The 19396-nt window shown below is 42.4% G+C and overlaps 1 protein-coding gene across 7 annotated transcripts in view; it reads left to right on the top strand.

The window, feature by feature from the left end:
• LOC100196459 (adaptor-related protein complex 3, sigma 1 subunit) overlaps window positions 1-19396 on the top strand; it is a 56484-nt gene that overhangs the window by 22934 nt on the left and 14154 nt on the right. For 2 of the 7 annotated variants that reach the window (XM_014160059.2, XM_014160060.2), the window contains exon 1: window positions 2048-2425. The exons of 1 other annotated variant lie outside the window; for it this stretch is intronic. In XM_014160059.2, the coding sequence (XP_014015534.1) occupies window positions 2357-2425 (69 nt within the window). In that variant the 5' untranslated portion in view covers window positions 2048-2356. 7 annotated transcript variants of the gene reach the window in all.

Below are 19396 nucleotides of genomic sequence, written 5' to 3'. Positions count from 1 at the left end.
CAAACACCCCGAAATGGCAGATCTTTGAAAGCTGTGCTGAGTCACAGCTTAGAAGTCACCTGTCAGTGGGAATGGTAGCTCCCTTCTGTTCTGATTTATTTGAAATCTTAAAAACAGGCACATTTTCTCGCAATCTGAAAGGGTCTGGCCATAGGAGCCAGCAGCCCAGCCCCCTATGGTTAAGACAGTCTGCCCGAAGGCAATGACTCCCCCGGCACTGAACTTCAGACTCAACATTGACATCTGATGGACTGGTTCATCTTGGGGGAAAACAGAGCGAGAGAGAGAGAATGGGGTTTAAAGAATCAGTGTAACACACAGGGACAAACCTATACAAGTTTTTTTTGTCATTATTTGCAAATACTGAGGGCGCGTTCCTCTGCTCAGACATTGTTGACACCTGCCAGATTTTACGCCTCGATATATATTTTTTTACGTATCAGCTAACCACATCATATGATATAGCTATCTGTCAGTCGATGACACAGTCAATGACGTGGCACACAACCATTGGTTGATGCATGGAACTCCTGAGCAGGGGAGAGCGACCTGAGTTAGGGGGTAGTGTGCATGACGTTATTTTCAGGCCTATGACATGGACCATGGCTGCAACTCCACTTGTTCATGAATCATTCTTCAAATATCTTATTTTGTTAATATCATAAAAGTCATCCCTAAGAGGAAAACACATAAAATGGTCTGCAGTCTGCCAGAGATGGCAAGACCCTCCATACATTTTTCTTTATACTTCCATTCTCCCACAAAATTACTCAAGCATGTTTCAGTTTATGAAAAAACCTTCTGCAAGGCCCCTTTTATCCAAAATCAACCCCTTGCCTCAAATCCTGCACACTTCTTGATGGCCCCTCAAGATACCCCGTATGTTAGGTGTAAGCAAAAAGATTGTGTTCTTCTGATTGGCTAAGAAGAAGTGCTATGACGCGAGGGCGCAAGAATGGCGCTAAGTTCAGACCTTCGTCTCCTGGATACAAACCAAGTAAACTTACCTATAAGTCTACTTGCTCTCTTGAGGATCTTGAAATAGAGTCAGTTGGCAGTTTGGACTGGTAGGAGTGACATTTTTGGAAAGAGTGTATTCTTGCTTTTTGGCTAACCCATACGTTGTGTCAAGCTTGGTTAAGGACAAACTGGGAATGGTTACATCTGTGAATGTTTCGAGAATTGGAATTGTTTGGAATGTTTTGTGCATGCTCCACCCAGAGGAAGCTGCCGCTTCGAGTCATGCGTCAAAGGGTTCAACCTGAGTGATTAGTGGGGTAGAGGTGGATCAAATGAAAAATAATATTCCTGGTGTTTTGTGACGCCCACCGTTTGGTGAGACTTAGACCCAATGGCGTAACTGAGAATAACCTGTCTGTCTCACTGAGCTTTGACACATATTTTCTACCTGATAAGGTCAGGTTTGTTTATATTTGCTATTATGTGAGGGACTGTTCTGAACTTCAGGTGCTAAGGATTCAGACATGTTGCAGCAGTGTGTAGAAGAGAGATCCCACGATGTGAGAAATGTGCAGGAGGGCATAGTCAGATGGAGTGTAAAGTTGTGATAGAGAAAGCACTGTGTGTCAACTGTAGGGGTGACCATGCAGCTGGTGATCCGAAGTGCACTATAAGAGAGAGGCAGGTTGAGACTGCCAGAGTTTCGAGTGGGGCAGAATGTTTCCTATGCAGAAGAAGTGAAAAGAATAAAGGATATCATAAGGGTGAGTTATTTGACTGCAAGCCCCCAGTGCGTAGGCCTAGGCATGAAAAGAAAGAACCAGAGAGGATGAGTTTTAATAAGGTCGGATTTATTGCTATGGTCATTAATTGTACAGCACAGATTAAATGGAAATCCCAGAAGATTGATTTGGTGGGTTAACAGCAGATACGTTTTGGGGTGACTGAAATTTTAGTGCAGAAGAACTACAGGGGTTGTAAAGAAAATGTGCTATTCACACTCTGTGAAAGTCAGCAACATGCAATAATAAAGCGACTAGTCTGCCGGAAAACTACACGAAGAAGAAGATCGCTCAGACTTTTCCGCCATTTTGGTAACACTATCCAGTGGTTTCAGATCTAGTAAAATGGGACATCTCCAGCTGTCTCAAGTGTCTTCAAAAAGGTGGTTGAGGTTTGACTGGTCAAATGAAACGTTTACCATCGCAGTTTGACCCACCACGGCTGCTGTAGTTAGAAGAAGATTCATGTTTTTTAACGTGGACTATTTCCGCAAAAACTGGATTTAGAAGCGACATGTAATTTAGCCTGTTAGCCGTTTTAGCTAGCTAGATTGAAACGGATTTTAGGGTCCCAGGTATACAATTTTTGTTCGCCCCTCATAAAACAGAACAACATGATTAAAGCCATACTAATATTCAACAACCATGGAAAACCTCGGCTTTCTAAATTCTACGAGCATTACGTGAGTATGCGATTGTTTCTAATCTACTAACAGTTAGTAGCAAGCAAATCTGTCACACAGCTAACGTTAAAATGATTTAGCTAGATAACGTTACTTACTGTACGTTAGGAATTAAGTAAAGTTAAGAGTAACAAGCTAGCTAACTACACTGGGATTCTCGTGTAACGTTACTTATACAAAAGCTTTGTTTAATGTGACATAGCTAACTAACATTAGCTATTTCATTTTGGGCTGACAACTAGCTAACGTTAACGAGTTAACTATGGCAATGTTGTTAGCTAAAACTTCGTTGTGCTAATTAACTGTATCATTATTGAAAACAAACATTAGCTAACGGTGCTAGTCATATTCTGAAACGGTGTAATTTGAGACCAGGGCCGGTTTCCCAAAACCAATTTAAGGGAAAGTTCACCCATTTTGCCTTATTACATGTGATTGTAGTTGATCCCCCACCAAACTGCTTTTTTAAATATTTTGTTTCTTTAGTCATCACTTGACATAGACTACAATGGATTATGAATGTGTCTAATCATGTTATATCACTCCAAACCAACTCATATTATACTGAACAATATAAACACTACATGCAACAGTGAACGATTTTATTGAGTTAGTTCATATAAGGAAATGTCAATTTAACTATAGGCCCTACTCTATGAATTCCACATGACTGGGCAGGGGCGAAGCCATGGGTGGGCCTGGGATGGCATAGGCCCACCCACTGGGGAGCCAGGCCCAGCCAATCAGAATGAGTTTTTCTCCACAAAAGGGCTTTATTACAGACAGAAATACCCCTCAGTTTCATAAGCTGTCCGGGTGTCTGGTTTAAGATATTCTTGCAGGTAAAGAAGCCAGATGTAGAGGTCCTGGGCTGGCCTGGTTACACATGGTCTGCGGTTGAGGCCGGTTGGCCAAATTTCTAAAACAATGTTGGAGGCAGTTTATCGTTGAGAAATTAACATTCAATTCTCTGGCAACAGCTCTGGTGGACATTCCTGTAATCAGCATGCCAATCGCATGCTCCCTCAACTTGAGCCATCTGTGGCATTGTTGTGTGACACAACTGCACATTTTAGTGGCCTTCTATTGCCCCCAGCACAAGGTGCACCTGTGTAATGATCATGCTGTTTAATCAGCTTCTTGATATGCCACACCTGTTAGGTGGATGGCTTATCCTGGCAAAGGAGAAATGCTCACTAAAAGGGATGTACACAAATTTCTGTGAAACATTTGAGAGAAATAAGCTTTTTGTGCGTATGGAACCTTTCTGGGGTATTTTATTTCACCTCATGAAACATGAGACCAACACTTTGACATATATTTTTGTTCAGTTTACAGTACCAGTCAAAAGTTTGGACACCTATTCATTCAAGAGTTTTTCTTGATTTTTACTATTTTCTACATTGTAGAATAATAGTGAAGACATCAAAAGTATGAAATAACACATGGAATCATGTAGTAACCAAAAAAGTGTTAAACAAATCAAAATATGTTTTATATTTGAGTTTCTTCAAAGTAGCCACCCTTTGCCTTGATGACAGCTTTGCACACTCTTGGCATTCTCTCAACCAGCTTCACCTGGAATACTTTCCCAACAGTCTAGTCCTCCCATCAGCTGCAAACTGGATTCATCAGACGCGCAATGTTTTTCCAATTCTCCAGTGTTCAGTGTTTTCCTTAGCCCACCGCAACCGTAGTTTGTTTCTTGCTGAATGAAGTGGAATTCTAAGGTCGTCAGCTGTCATACACCATTCATGTCAAGGTACGACAATTTCGTCTTTCATCAATGACCTATTTTCGACCACTGGCCTGCCGTACATACATAGGTCAAAGGACATACAGTACCAGTCAAAAGTTTGGACAGACCTACTCATTCAAGGGTTTTTCTTTATTTTACTATTATCTACATTGTAGAATAATAGTGAAGACATCAAAACTATGAAATAACACATTACTCCTCCATGCTTCACGTTGGGATCCACACATGCGGAAATCATCCGTTCACCTACTCTGCGTCTCACAAAGACACGGCGGTTGGTACCAAAAATCTCAAATTTGGACCGATTTCCACCGGTCTAATGTCCATTGCTCGTGTTTCTTGGCCCAAGCAAGTCTCTTTTTATTATTGGTGTCCTTTAGTAGTGGTTTCTTTGCAGCAATTCGACCATGAAGGCCTGATTCACGCAGTCTCCTCAGAAGAGTTGATGTTGAGATGTCTGCTACTTGGAAGGTCAGTCAATCCGGAAAATGTCAAGAACTTTGAACATTTCTTCAAGTGCAGTCGGAACAACCATCAAGCGCTATGATGAAACTGGCTCTCATGAGGACTGCCACAGGAAAGGAAGACCCAGAGTTACGTCTGCTGCAGAGGATACATTCATTAGAGTTAACTGCACCTCAGATTGCAGCCCAAATAAATGCATCAGAGTTCATTTCTTAAAGAAATTATGGACTGTCATTTCTCTTTGCTTATTTGAGCTGTTCTTGCCATAATATGGACTTGGTCTTTTACCAAATAGGGCCATCTTCTGTATACCAACCCTACCTTGTCACAACACAACTGATTGGCTCAAACGCATTAAGAAGGAAAGAAATTCCACAAATTAACTTTTAACAAGGCACACCTGTTAATTGAAATGCATGTAGCTGGTTGAGAGAATGCCAAGAGTGTGGAAAGCTGTCAAGGCAAAGGGTGGCTACTTTTGAAGAATCTCATATATAAAATATATTCTGATTTGTTAAACCCTTTTTAAAAAAAAAAAAATTTTTTTACTACATGATTCCATATGTTATTTCATACAATGTAGAAAATAGTACAAAATAAAGAAAAAACCTTGAATGAGTAGGTGTCAACTTTTTACTGGTACTGTAGTCAAAATATATGGAACAACTAATATCTTCCAATAGTTTTTATGTTTTGTAAGACGTGTTGGCAACATTAAAATAACATTTCTTGATGAACAGTTGTGGCCAGGCATCATGACACTGGACATACAGGTAACTGCCAAAATAAAGGAAATGCTTGAGTAAATGAGGGCTATAAAGTATACTGAAAGCAGGTGCTTCCACACAGGTATGGTTCTTGAGTTAATTAAGCAATTTACATCTCATCATGCTTAGGGTCATGTATAAAAATGCCCAGTTGCCCATTATTTTGGCTACTGTGGCTAGAAGAAGAGATCTGTGACTTTGAAAGAGTGGTCTCAAAGGGGAATAAGGGGTTTAAAGTAGAGGTCGACCGATTATGATTTTTCAACGCTGATACTGATTATTGGAGGACCAAAAAAAAGCAGATGCCGATTATTATTATTTTTTTATTTTATTTTTTTAAATATTTTTTTTGTGTGTGTGTGTGTGTGTGTGTGTGTATATAATATACACTGCTCAAAAAAATAAAGGGAACACTTAAACAACACAATGTAACTCCAAGTCAATCACACTTCTGTGAAATCAAACTGTCCACTTAGGAAGCAACACTGATTGACAATAAATGTCACATGCTGTTGTGCAAATGGAATAGACAACAGGTGGAAATTATAGGCAATTAGCAAGACACCCCCAATAAAGGAGTGGTTCTGCAGGTGGGGACCACAGGCCACTTCTCAGTTCCTATGCTTCCTGGCTGATGTTTTGGTCACTTTTGAATGCTGGCGGTGCTTTCACTATAGTGGTAGCATGAGACGGAGTCTACAACCCACACAAGTGGCTCAGGTAGTGCAGCTCATCCAGGATGGCACATCAATGCGAGCTGTGGCAAGAAGGTTTGCTGTGTCTGTCAGTGTAGTGTCCAGAGCATGGAGGCGCTACCAGGAGACAGGCCAGTACATCAGGAGATGTGGAGGAGGCCGTAGGAGGGCAACAACCCAGCAGCAGGACCGCTACCTCCGCCTTTGTGCAAGGAGGAGCAGGAGGAGCACTGCCAGAGCCCTGCAAAATGACCTCCAGCAGGCCACAAATGTGCATGTGTCTGCTCAAACGGTCAGAAACAGACTCCATGAGGGTGGTATGAGGGCCCAACGTCCACAGCCCAACACCGTGCAGGACGTTTGGCATTTTCCAGAGAACTCGCCACTGGCGCCCTGTGCTCTTCACAGATGAAAGCAGGTTCACACTGAGCACGTGACAGTCTGGAGACGCCGTGGAGAACATTCTGCTGCCTGCAACATCCTCCAGCATGACCGTTTTGGCGGTGGGTCAGTCATGGTATGGGGTGGCATTTCTTTGGGGGGCCGCACAGCCCTCTGTGCTCGCCAGAGGTAGCCCGACTGCCATTAGGTACCGAGATGAGATCCTCAGACCCCTTGTGAGGCCATATGCTGGTGCGGTTGGCCCTGGGTTCCTCCTAATGCAAGACAATGCTAGACCTCATGTGGCTGGAGTGTGTCAGCAGTTCCTGCAAGAGGAAGGCATTGATGCTATGGACTGGCCCGCCCGTTCCCCAGACCTGAATCCAATTGAGCACATCTGGGACATCATGTCTCGCTCCATCCACCAAAGCCACGTTGCACCACAGACTGTCCAGGAGTTGGCGGATGCTTTAGTCCAGGTCTGGGAGGAGATCCCTCAGGAGACCATCCGCCACCTCATCAGGAGCATGCCCAGGTGTTGTAGGGAGGTCATACAGGCACGTGGAGGCCACACACACTACTGAGCCTTATTTTGACTTGTTTTAAGGACATTACATCAAAGTTGGATCAGCCTGTAGTGTGGTTTTCCACTTTAATTTTGAGTGTGACTCCAAATCCAGACCTCCATGGGTTGATAAATTGGATATCCATTGATTATTTTTGTGTGATTTTTGTTGTCAGCACATTCAACTATGTAAAGAAAAAAGTATTTAATAAGATTATTTCTTTCATTCAGATCTAGGATGTGTTGTTTAAGTGTTCCCTTTTTTTGAGCTATATATGTATATGTCTGTGTATATGTGTGTGTATATATGTATGTGTATATGTATATGTGTGTGTATATATGTATGTGTATATGTGTGTATGTGTGTATATTGTGGCAAAGAAGGGGGTCAAGTGATAAATGGCAGATATGTGAGGGCAGAACTAATAAACGGGCTCTGCCCGATCACTAAAATGGCCACCCCGATCAGAACTACAGATCACAAAATGGCCGACTGCCAAAACTACAATTCCCAGAAGCAAGGGGAACCCTCAGAAGGTGGAGCCGACCCACAGATAAAAGGTTCAAGAAAAACCAGGAAGAGAGAGAGAGAGAGAGGGCGGGAAGGATCTATGAACCATAGAGAAAGAAACAATCTACATTGGCTGGATTTACCGTGTAAGAGCTGGACTGTTTTGGACTTACCTGTTGGCGTTTAGACCTGGACCTACCGAGAACCAGATTTGTGTACCGAACCCTGCTATCCTTGACCTTACCTGCGGCCTGGGTGGACCAGGACAGCGAAACAAACACACAGGTACTGTCATGTTCGAAATAACTTTCATTCTGGGCTGACTTTGGTGACAGTTTCCCACTTAATTTGTGACAAACGCTCCTAACTTTGAAGAGGTTTGCCACAATATAGTGTGTGTGTGTGTGTGTGTGTGTGTGTGTGTGTGTGTATTTGTAATAATTACAATACTGAATGAACATTTTTATTTTAACTTAATATAATACATAAATAACATCTATTTAGTCTCAAATAAAAAATGAAACTTGCTCAATTTGGTTTATATAATGCAAAAACACAGTGTTGGAGAAGAAAGTAAAAATGCAATATGTGCCATGTAAAAAAGCTAACGTTTAAGTTCCTTGCTCAGAACATGAGAACATATGAAAGTAAGCTGGTGGTTCCATTCAACATGAGTCTTCAATATTCCCAGGTAAGAAGTTGTAGTTCTTATAGGACTATTTCTTTCAATACCATTTTGTATTTCATATACCTTTGACTGTTGGATGTTATAATAGGTACTTTAGTATTGCCAGCCTAATCTCGGAAGTTGATAAGCTTGAAGTCATAAACAGCGCAATGCTTGAAGCATTGCGAAGAGCTGCTGGCAAATGCACGAAAGTGCTGTTTGAATGAATGCTTACGAGCCTGCTGCTGCATACCACCGCTCAATCAAATCATAGACTTAATTATACTATAATAACACACAGAAATACGAGCCTTAGGTCATTAATATGGTAAAATCCGGAAACTATAATTTCGAAAACAAAACGTTTATTTTTTTCAGTGAAATACGGAACCGTTCCGTATTTTATCTAACGGGTGGCAACCATAAGTCTAAATATTGCTGTTACATTGCACAACCTTCAATGTTATGTCATAATTATGTAAAATTTGGGCAAATTAGTTCGCAACGAACCAGGCAGCCCAAATTTGCATATACCCTGACTCTGCGTACAATGAATGCAAGAGAAGTGACACAATTTGCCTAGTTAATATTACCTGCTAACATAAATTTATTTTAACTAAATATGCAGGTTTAAAAATATATACTTCTGTGTATTGATTGTAAGAAGGGCGTTGATGTTTATGGTTAGGTACATTCGTGCAACGATTGTGCTTTTTTTGAAAATGCGCTTTTGTTAAATCATCCCGTTTGGCGAACTTGACTGTCTTTGTTAGGAAGAAATGGTTTTCACACAGTAAGCAACGAGCCAGGCGGCCCAAACTGCTGCATATTCCCTGACTGTGTTACACAGAATGCAAGAGAAGTGACACAATTTCCCTAGTTAAAATAAATACATGTTCGCAGGCAATATTAACTAAATATGCAGGTTTAAAAAGATATACTTGTATATTGATTTTAAGTAATGCGTTGATGTTAATGTTAGGTACACATTGGTGCAACAACAGTGCTTTTTTTCACGAATGCGCTTGTTATTAAATCACCCGTTTGGCGAAGTAGGCTGTGGTTCAATGATAATCGATGCGGTGCCTGTTAATTTGTATGCAACGCAGGACACGCTAGATAAACTAGTAATATCATCAACCATGTGTGGCTAACTAGTGATTATGTTAAGATATAAGTTTAATGCTAGCTAGCACCTTACCTTGGCTCCTTGCTGCACTCGCATAACAGGTAGTCAGCCCGCCCTTTTTTTAAATATATAAATTGGCCGATTAATCGGTATCGGCTTGGTTTTTTGGTCCACCAATAATCAGTATCGGTGTTTAAAAATCATAATCGGTCGACCTCCAACACACATCCCCCCCACCCTTGAAATTAGTGGATTCGGCTATTTCAGCCTCACCCATGGCTGACAGGTGTACAAAATTGAGCACAGCCATGCATTCTCCACAGACAAACATTGGCAGTAGAATGGCCCGTACTGAAGAGCAGTGACTTTGAACATGACACCGTCTTAGGATGCCACCTTTCCGACAAGTCAGTTCATCAAATTTCTGCCCTGCTAGAGCTGCCCCAGTCGACTGTAAGTGCTGTTGTTGTGAAGTGGAAACGTCTAGGCGCAACAACGGCTCAGCCACGAAGTGGTAGGCCACCACACAAGCTCACAGAACGGGACCGCCGAGTGCTGAACCTTGTAAATATCACCTGTCCTCGGTTGCAACACTCACAAGAGTTCCAAACGGCCTCTGGAAGCAACGTCAGCACAATAACTTTGTCGGGAGCTCACTGTAAGCAATTCCAAGCATCGGCTGAAGTGGTGTAAAGCTCGCGGCCATTGGACTCTGGAGCAGTGGAAACGTGTTTTCTGGAGTGATGAATCACACTTCACTATCTAGCTGTCCGACGGACAAATCTGGGTTTGGCGGATGTCAGGAGAACACTACCTGCCCGAACGCACAGTGCCAACTGTAAAGTTTGTTGGCGGTGGAATAATGGTCTGGGGTTGTTTTTCATGGTTCGGCCTAGGCCCCTTAGTTCCAGTGAAAGGAAATCTTAACAGTACAGCAAACAATGACATTCTTGAGAATTCGGTGATTCCAACTTTGTGGCAACAGTTTGGGGAAGACCCTGTTTCAGCTTGACAATGCTCCTGCACAAAGCGAGGTCCATACAGACATTTTTGTTGAGATCCGTGTGGAAGAACTTGACTGGCCTGCACAGGGCCCTGACTGCGAGCCAGGCCTAACCTCCCAACATCAGTGCCCGACCTCACTAATACTTGGGGCTGAATGGAAGCAAGTCCCTGCAGCAATGTTCTAACATCTATTTATTTTATTTTTGATTTATTTCAACTTTTATTTAACTAGGAAAGTCGGCCTCCCAAAAGGATGAGGGCTGGGATTAAAAATGAAATGTTTTATAAAATACAAATATAGGACAAAACGCATCACGACAAGAGAAACACTACATAAAGAGAGACCTAAGACAACAGTATAGCATGGTAGCAACAACATGGCAGCAGCACAAAACATGGTACAAACATTATTGGGCACAGACAACAGCACAAAGGGCAAGAAGGTAGAGACAACAATACATCACACAAAGCAGCCACAACTGTCAGTAAGAGTGTCCATGATTGATTCTTTGAATGAAGAGATGGAGATAAAATTGTAAAACTTTATTGCAGCTCGTTCCAGTCGCTAGCTGCAAAGAACTGAAAAGATGAGTGACCCAGGGATGTGTGCGCTTTGGGGACCGTTAACAGAATGTGACTGGCAGAGCGGGTGTTGTATGTGGAGGAAGTGGGCTGGAATGTGGCTTAAGGACAACAAAGTCAAGGTATTGGAATGGCCATCACAAAGCCCTGACCTCAACCCCATAGAAAATTTGTGGGCAGAACTGAAAAAGTGTGTGTGAGCAAGGAGGCCTACAAACCTGACTCAGTTACACCAGCTCTGTCAGGAGGAATGGGCCAAAATTCACCCAATTTATTGTGGGAAGCTTGTGGAAGGCTACCTGAAACATTTGACCCAAGTTAAACAATTTAAAGGCAATGCTTCCAAATACTAATTGAGTGTATGTAAACTTCTGACCCACTGGGAATGTGTGATGAAAGAAATAAAAGCTGAAATAAATAATTCTCTCTACTATTATTCTGACATTTCACATTCATAAAGTACAGTGGTGAGCCTAAATGACCTAAAACAGGGAATATTTACTAGGATTAAATGTCAGGAATTGTGAAAAACCGAGTTTTTAAATGTATTTGGCTAAACTTCCGACTTCAACTGTATATATGTAAATAAGATGTTTTGGTGCAGTATTTCTCACGCCAAAATATTTGCATGAAAACAAGTTCTCTAGTTGAATGACAACACTTCTGAGCGCGACATATGTTTGAATGTCGAAAGCTGAACGAGAAACATTGGTTTATTGTTTTTATATACTTTTTATTTTGGATCCTGCGGCTCTGTTGGACTTAGTTGCTGTGAGCGCTGCTGTCTGTCCCGGTATCCCTCCAGATTCCGCAGATGGGGAGAGACACGGAAGCCCAGCTAGCCTAGCTGGCTCGGCGGGCTCAAATGGAGGTCGCTATTGAACTTTTCCAGCACTGCAGGAGCTGTGTTTACTTTTCTTTGTTCCGGGACAATGTGGACCGCGCTGACTTTCAATGTAGCAACTGCTTACTTGCGGCGGACTACAGGGGCGAAGTGGCTACTCTTAGCAAGCAAGTAGCAAACCTACACAAGCTACTGGGGAATCCACGCCCGCCTACATTTTCTTGCACCCCAGTAGCCGAACACCGCTCTGGTCTGGTGGAAGTGTCGCCGCCGTGCCGATTCTCCACAGGCGACTGGCCGGTGCCCAGCAGGGTTCCATCCCCGACAGGGTCTTTCCCTTCCCTGGAGAACGGAGCTGTTCTCGACACAACCAACCAGCCATGGAGATACATCACTCGCCATGGAAGTTGAAGACAGCGTCCTCTGGCAACAGGGGTATCCTTGGAGATGTTGAGCCTGGACCTGACACAGACCAGAAACAGCTTTGCTGCCCTGGATCCAGAGGTTCCAGCTCCTCCTTGCTTTGGGGCTTCCTATTCAAGATCGGATCCTGAGGTAACTCCGGGGAGGAAGTAAGCCTAGTGGTTAGAGCGTTGGGCCAGTAACCGTAAGATTGCTGGATCGAATCCCCGAGCTGACAAGGTACAAATCTTTCGTTCTGCCCCTGAACAAGGCAGTTAACTTCTTATGGATACGTGGGACGGTAGCGTCCCACCTGGCCAACATCCGGTGAAAAGGCAGAACGCCAAATTCAAATTAAATTACTATAAATATTAAACTTTCATGAAATCACAAGTGCAATACATCAAAATAAAGCTTAACTTGTTAATCCAGCCAAGGTGTCAGATTTCAAAAAGGCTTTACGGCGAAAGCAAACCATGCGATTATCTGAGGACAGCGTCCAGCACACACATGCATAATAAATCATTTTCAATCAGGGAGTTGCGACACGAAAGTCAGAAATAGCGATATAATGTATGCCTTACCTTTGAAGATCTTCTTCTGTTGGCACTCCAAAATGTCCCAGCTACATTACAAATGGTCCTTTTTGTTTGATAAATTCCTTCTTTATATCCATAAAAACTCAGTTTAGCTGGCGCGCTTCAGTCAATAATCCACTCGGTTTCCCTCCTTCAAAATGCATACAAAATGAATCCCAAACGTTACCAATAAACTTATCCAAACAAGTCAATCCAACGTTTATAATCAATCCTTAGGTACCCTAATATGCAATCAAATTTAAGACGGAGAATCGTTATTTTCTTTACTGGAGATAAACAAAAAGAACGCGCTCTCTCGGCCATGCGCTTGGAAACACTACAGCCAAAATGGGAGCCACTTAGAAAAACTACAACTCATTTTTCCAAAAAACATCCTGCAACTCTTTCTAAAGACTGACATCTAGTGGAAGCCCTAGGAACTGCAATCGGGGACGATTTCGCTCCATTATAAAAGTGGCAGGCATTGAAATCAGTGGTATGCTGAATTTTTTTTTTTTAATGGTTTGTCCTCAGGGTTTTGCCTGCAATTTCAGTTCTGTTATACTCAGACATTATTTTAAGTTTTAGAAACTTTAGTGTTTTCTATCCAAATCTAGCAATTATTTGCATATCCTAGCTTCTGGGCCTGAGTAGCAGGCAGTTTACTTTGGGCAAGCTTTTCATCCAGACGTCAAAATACCGCTCCCTATCCCAAAGAAGTTAATCTCTGCTTCTCTCGCTCAGCATAGATGTTTAGGGATAGGAGGAGAAAATGCAATAATAAAAAAAAAAAAAAACAGGAACAACTTTCTGTGCAAAATGTCCAAATTACATCAGTTTGACTGGTTTTAAGGAAAATAAAAGCTGTTAAAACAATTTTAATAAGATTTCAATTCAGCTTGGGTGCATATTTTATGTAGTTGAAATACTATTAGCTTTTATGATGCTGATAAAGATAGCACTGCCAACTCTGCTGACGGTCCCTAACCGCGCATTCATTCTTTCAAGATGCTGAAAGAAAATAAATCCCGATTCTCCACTCCTGTTACCGACTCAATGTACATTTTGTGCATAATTTTACTGCAAAAAATGCTGAATTCTGCAGGAGTTAACATTTAACTTAGGCTATGTGAGAGGTTATAGACCTACAGTCAGTATCCATATTTCAATTAGGCTACTATTAGATTTAACCCATCTGAACAGGACAGTTCCCTTGACGTGCCATTTTGAAGTCCCTATCTAGAGACTGTTGAATTTGTATAGTGCCTCACAATCATCACACACAACATAGTGGCACTGCAATCATTCTCTTTTACCACAAATCTTTCCCAAACATTAGACTAGTGTTCTGGCCCTCACTTCTATTTATAGTCAACATTTCCATTTAGCATCTTTTGTCCAACATTGTCCTTTTTGCTTCAGTGGATCAACGTTAACTTCTCCCAAAAGCATTTGGAGGGGCGGCGGCGTAGCCTAGTGGTTAGAGCGTTGGACTAGTAACCGAAAGGTTGCAAGATCGAATCCCCGAGCTGACAAGGTACAAATCTGTCGTTCTGCCCCTGAACAAGGCAGTTAATCCACTGTTCCTAGGCCGTCATTGAAAATAAAAATTTGTTCTTAACGGACTTGCCTAGTTAAATAAAGGTAAAAAAATCAGTGTGTATTTGGCGCGCTAAAGTTTAGGCTATGCAGTAACGGCAGATAAAGATAATGGAAAAAAACTCAATGTAGCCTATACAGTGCATTCAGAGAGTATTCAGACTAGAGGTCGACCGATTATGATTTTTCGACGCCGATACCGATTATTGGAGGGCCAAAAAAAGCCGCTACCGATTAATCGGCTAATTTTAATTTTATTTTTTGTAATAGTGACAATTACAACAATACTAAATGAACACTTATTTTAACTTAATATAATGCATCAATAAAATCTATTTAGCCTCAAATAAATAATGAAACATGTTCAATTTGGTTTAAACAATGCAAAACAAAGTGTTGGAGAAGAAAGTAAAAGTGCAATATGTTGTGCCATGTAAGAAAGCTAATGTTTAAGTGCCTTGCTCAGAACATGGGAACATATGAAAGCTGGTGGTTCCTTTTTAACATGAGTTTTCAATATTCCCAGGTAAGAAGTTTTAGGTTGTAGTTATTATAGGACTATACGATTTGTATTTCATATACCTTTTGACTATTGGATGTTCTTATAGGCACTTTAGTATTGCCAGTGTAACAGTATAGCTTCCGTCCCTCTCCTCGCTCAAACCAGGAACACATCGACAACAGCCACCCTCGAAGCAGCGTTACCCATGCAGAGGAAGGGAAACAACTACTCCAAGTCTCAGAGCGAGTGACGTTTGAAACGCTATTAGCGTGCACCCGGCTAACTAGCTAGCCATTTCACATCGGTTACACCAGCCTAATCTTGGGAGTTGACAGGCTTGAAGGGGTGGGTATAATTTGTGGAACATTCCAACAGGAATCTGTTCCAAAAAACGTAAAGTAAAAGGTTGCCAACCAACAACGCATACAAAGTAGCAACGCATACAAACCTAGCTAACTAGCTGCCGAATAGGCATCAACTCACCACGTAGCTTATTCTTAATGTTTGTCCATAGGCAAACAGACATGTGAGGAGAGACATTTTTTGGAATAAACGTGATGAGTGAAAAACGCAATGAAATGGACCACTCCCTACCTGGTATCTTATTCTGCCGCTATACAACTTTGTATGTGTTGTTTTTTGGAAACCTTGTTTACGAAGTTTTTGGAATAGATTCCTGTTGGAACATTCCACAAATTATACCCACCCAGGTTGAAGTCATAAACAGCGCAATGCTTGAAGCACAGCGAAGGGCTGTTTGAATGAATGCTTACGAGCCTGCTGCTGCCTACCACCGCTCACTCAGACTGCTCTATCAAATCATAGACTTAATTATAATATAATAAACACACAAATACGAGCCTTAGGTCATTAATATGGTTGAATCCGGGAAACTATCATCTCGAAAACAAAAGTTTTTTTCTTTGTGACATACGGAACCGTTCCGTATTTTATCTAACGGGTGACTAAGTCTAAATATTCCTGTTAGGCATTGATGTTTATGGTTAGGTACATTGGTGCAACGACAGTACTTTTTTCGCAAATGCGTTTGTTAAATCAACACCCGTTTGTCGAAGTAGGCTGTGATTCAATGAAAATTAACAGGCACCGCATCGATTATATGCAACGCAGGACACGTTAGATAAACTAGTAATATCATCAATATCATCAACCATGTGTAGTTAACTAGTGATTATGTTAAGATTGATAGTTTTTTATAAGTCTAATGCTAGCTAGCAACTTACCTTTGCTTCTTGCTGCCCTCGCGTAACAAGTAGTCAGCCTGTTAATCCTTGTGGAGTGCAATGTAAGGCAGGTGGTTAGAGCGTTGGACTGATAACTGAAGGTTGCAAAAACGAATCCCACCTGAACAAGGCAGTTAACCCCCGTTTCTAGGCCGTCATTGTAAATAAGAATGTGTTCTTAATCTGACTTGCCTAGTTAAATAAAGGTGTAAAAAGAAAAAGAAATCGGTGGATTTTTTTATTTTTTTTTGTTATGAAAACTTGAAATCGGCCCTAATCTATCGACCATTCCGATTAATAGGTCGACCTCTAATTCACACCCCATTGATCCTCCTTGAGATGTTTTTACAACTTGATTAAACAAGGCACACCTGTTTATATAAGGTCCCACAGTTGACAGTGCCTGTCAGAGGAAAAAACCAAGCCATGAGGTTGAAGGAATTGACTGTAGAGCTCCGAGACACGACAGTGTCGAGGCAAAAAAATACTGCAGCATTGAAGGTCCCTGACAGAGGTCACTCTGACAGAGCTACAGAGTTCCTCTGTGCAGATGGGAGAACCTTCCAGAAGGACAACCATCTCTGCAGCACTCCACCAATCAGGCCTTTTATGGTAGAGCGGCCAGACAGAACCAGCTCCTCAGTAAAACGCACATGACAACCTGCTTGGAGTTTGCCAAAAGGCACCTAAAGGACTCTCAGACCATGAGAAACAAGATTTTCTGGTCTGATGAAACCAAGATTGAACTCTTTGGCCTGAATGCCAAGCATCACGTCTGAAGGAAACCTGGCTCGATCCCTACGGTGAAGCATGGTGGTGGCAGCGTCATGCTGTGGGGATGTTTTTCAGCGGCAGGGACTGGTAGACTAGTCCTGCCTCTCCCATCTCCTCATTGGTTTATAGAAGCAGGTACCCACGTGCCATCTCCTCATTGGTTATACCCACGTGGGTGATTGAAAGACGAATTGTTTTGCCGGTTGTCGTGGTAAAACTATGAAAGTGTAGATGCGCTCACCATATAAGTTCAAATATGAAAAAGCCTGGAAGGAGGAGAGATGACTAGAAACAATTCGGTTGGCCGTGTTATGTGTGGATTAATTGTCGGAGTAGAGGACCTTGTGCATTTCAGGTAAAATAACAACTCAATGTTTATATCCCAAGACAAATTAGCTAGCAAAAGCAAGCTAGCTAAATAGGACAAATTAACTAGCAAGTGCAAGCTAACTAGCTAAATTGCCATAAATGTTTAATGCTTTTTGACTTGTCCCTAAATTAATGTCATTGGTTCAGAGTTTTTTTAAATATTTTAACCTGCGTGTCGTGATCACGTTTGGTGTAGGGGGACAAAATAAATGTATGCACGAGACCGCACGATGGCGCACGCGGTTTGGGTTCCATGTTAGACAATGCAGGAGTGGTTTCGGGACAAATACCCGATCGAACATCTCTGGAGAGACCTGAAAATAGCTGTGCAGCAATGCTCCCCACCCAACCTGACAGAGCTTGAGAAGATCTGCAGAGAAGAATAGGAGAAACTCCCCAAATACAAGTGTGCCAAACTTGTAGCGTCATACCCAAGAAGGCTTGAGGTGGTAATCGCTGCCAAAGGTGTTTCAACAAAGTACTGAGTAAAGGATCTGATTACTTATGTAAATTATTTAAACTCAGCAAAAAAAGAAACGTCCCTTTTTCAGGACCCTGTCTTTCAAAGATAATTTGCAAAAATCCAAATAGCTTCACAGATCTTCATTGTAAAGGGTTTACACTGTTTCCCATGCTTGTTCAATGAACCATAAACAATTAACATGCACCTGTGGAACGGTTAAGACACTAACAGCTTGCAGACGGTAGGCAATTAAGGTCACAGTTATGAAAACTTAAAACACTAAAGAGGCCTTTCTGCTGACTCTGAAAAAACACCAAAAGAAAGATGCCCAGGGTCTTTGCTCATCTGCATGAACGTGCCTTAGGCATGCTGCAAGGTGGCATGAGGACTGCAGATGTGACCAGGGCAATAAATTGCGATGTCCGTACAGTGAGACGCTGATCGTCCTTGCAGTGACGGACCATGTGTAACAACACCTGCACAGGATCGGTACATCCGAACATTACACCTGCGGGACAGGTACAGGATGGCAACAACAACTGCCTGAGTTACACCAGGAACGCACAATCCCTCCATCAGTGCTCAGAGTGTCCGCAATAGGTTGAGAGAGGCTGTACTGCGGGCTTGTAGGCCTGTTGTAAGGCAGGTCCTCACCAGACATCACCAGCAACAACGTCGCCTATGGGCACACCCACCATTGCTGGACCACACAGGACTGGCAAAAAGTGCTCTTCACTGACGAGTCACGGATTTGTCTCACCAGGGGTGATGGTCGGATTCGCGTTTATCGTCGAAGGAATACGCGTTACACCGAGGCCTGTACTCTGGAGCGGGATCGATTTGGAGGTGGAGGGTCCATCATGGTCTGGGGCGGTGTGTCACGGCACCATTGGACTGAGCTTGTTGTCATTGCAGGCAATCTCAACGCTGTGCGTTACAGTGAAGACATCCAGCATGACAATGCCACCAGCCATACTGCTCGTTCTTTGCGTGATTTCCTGCAAGACAGGAATTTCAGTTTTCTGCCATGGCCACCGAAGAGCGCGCATCTCAATCCCGTTGAGCACGTCTGGGACCTGTTGGATCGAAGGGTGAGGGCTACGGCCATTTCCCCCCCCCACAGAAATGTCCGGGAACTTGCAGGTGCCTTGGTGGAAGAGTGGGGTAACATCTCACAGCAAGAACTGGCAAATCTGGTGCAGTCCATGAGGAGGAGATGCACTGCAGTACTTAATGCACCAGATACTGACTGTTGCTTTTGATTTTCACCCCCCCCCCCCCACACACTTTTTGTTCAGGGACACATTCAATTTCTGTTAGTCACATGTCTGTGAAACTTGTTCAGTTTATGTCTGAATCTTATGTTCATACAAAGTTTATTTTCTGTTTTTTATATTTGTAATACATTTGCCAAAATTAAAGGTTTTGCTTTGTGTGTGTGTGTGTGTGTGTGTGTGTGTGGGGAAGATAAGGCTGTAACAAAATGTGGAGAAAGGCTAGAGGTCTGAATACTTTCCGTATGCACTTTAGATTTGAATTGCACATGAATTCTACATCGATGGAATATATTTTTTTTGTGTAATTTTTACCCCCCCCCCCCAAGCCGCACTGCTTCTTAACACACTGCTTGCTTAACCCAACGACCGAAGTCAGCTTGCAGGTGCCCAGCC

The sequence above is a fragment of the Salmo salar genome, chromosome ssa20 (genome assembly GCF_905237065.1).
Source record: "Salmo salar chromosome ssa20, Ssal_v3.1, whole genome shotgun sequence".
NCBI classification, from domain to species: domain Eukaryota; kingdom Metazoa; phylum Chordata; class Actinopteri; order Salmoniformes; family Salmonidae; genus Salmo; species Salmo salar.
This window is presented reverse-complemented; position numbering and strand designations above follow the sequence as displayed.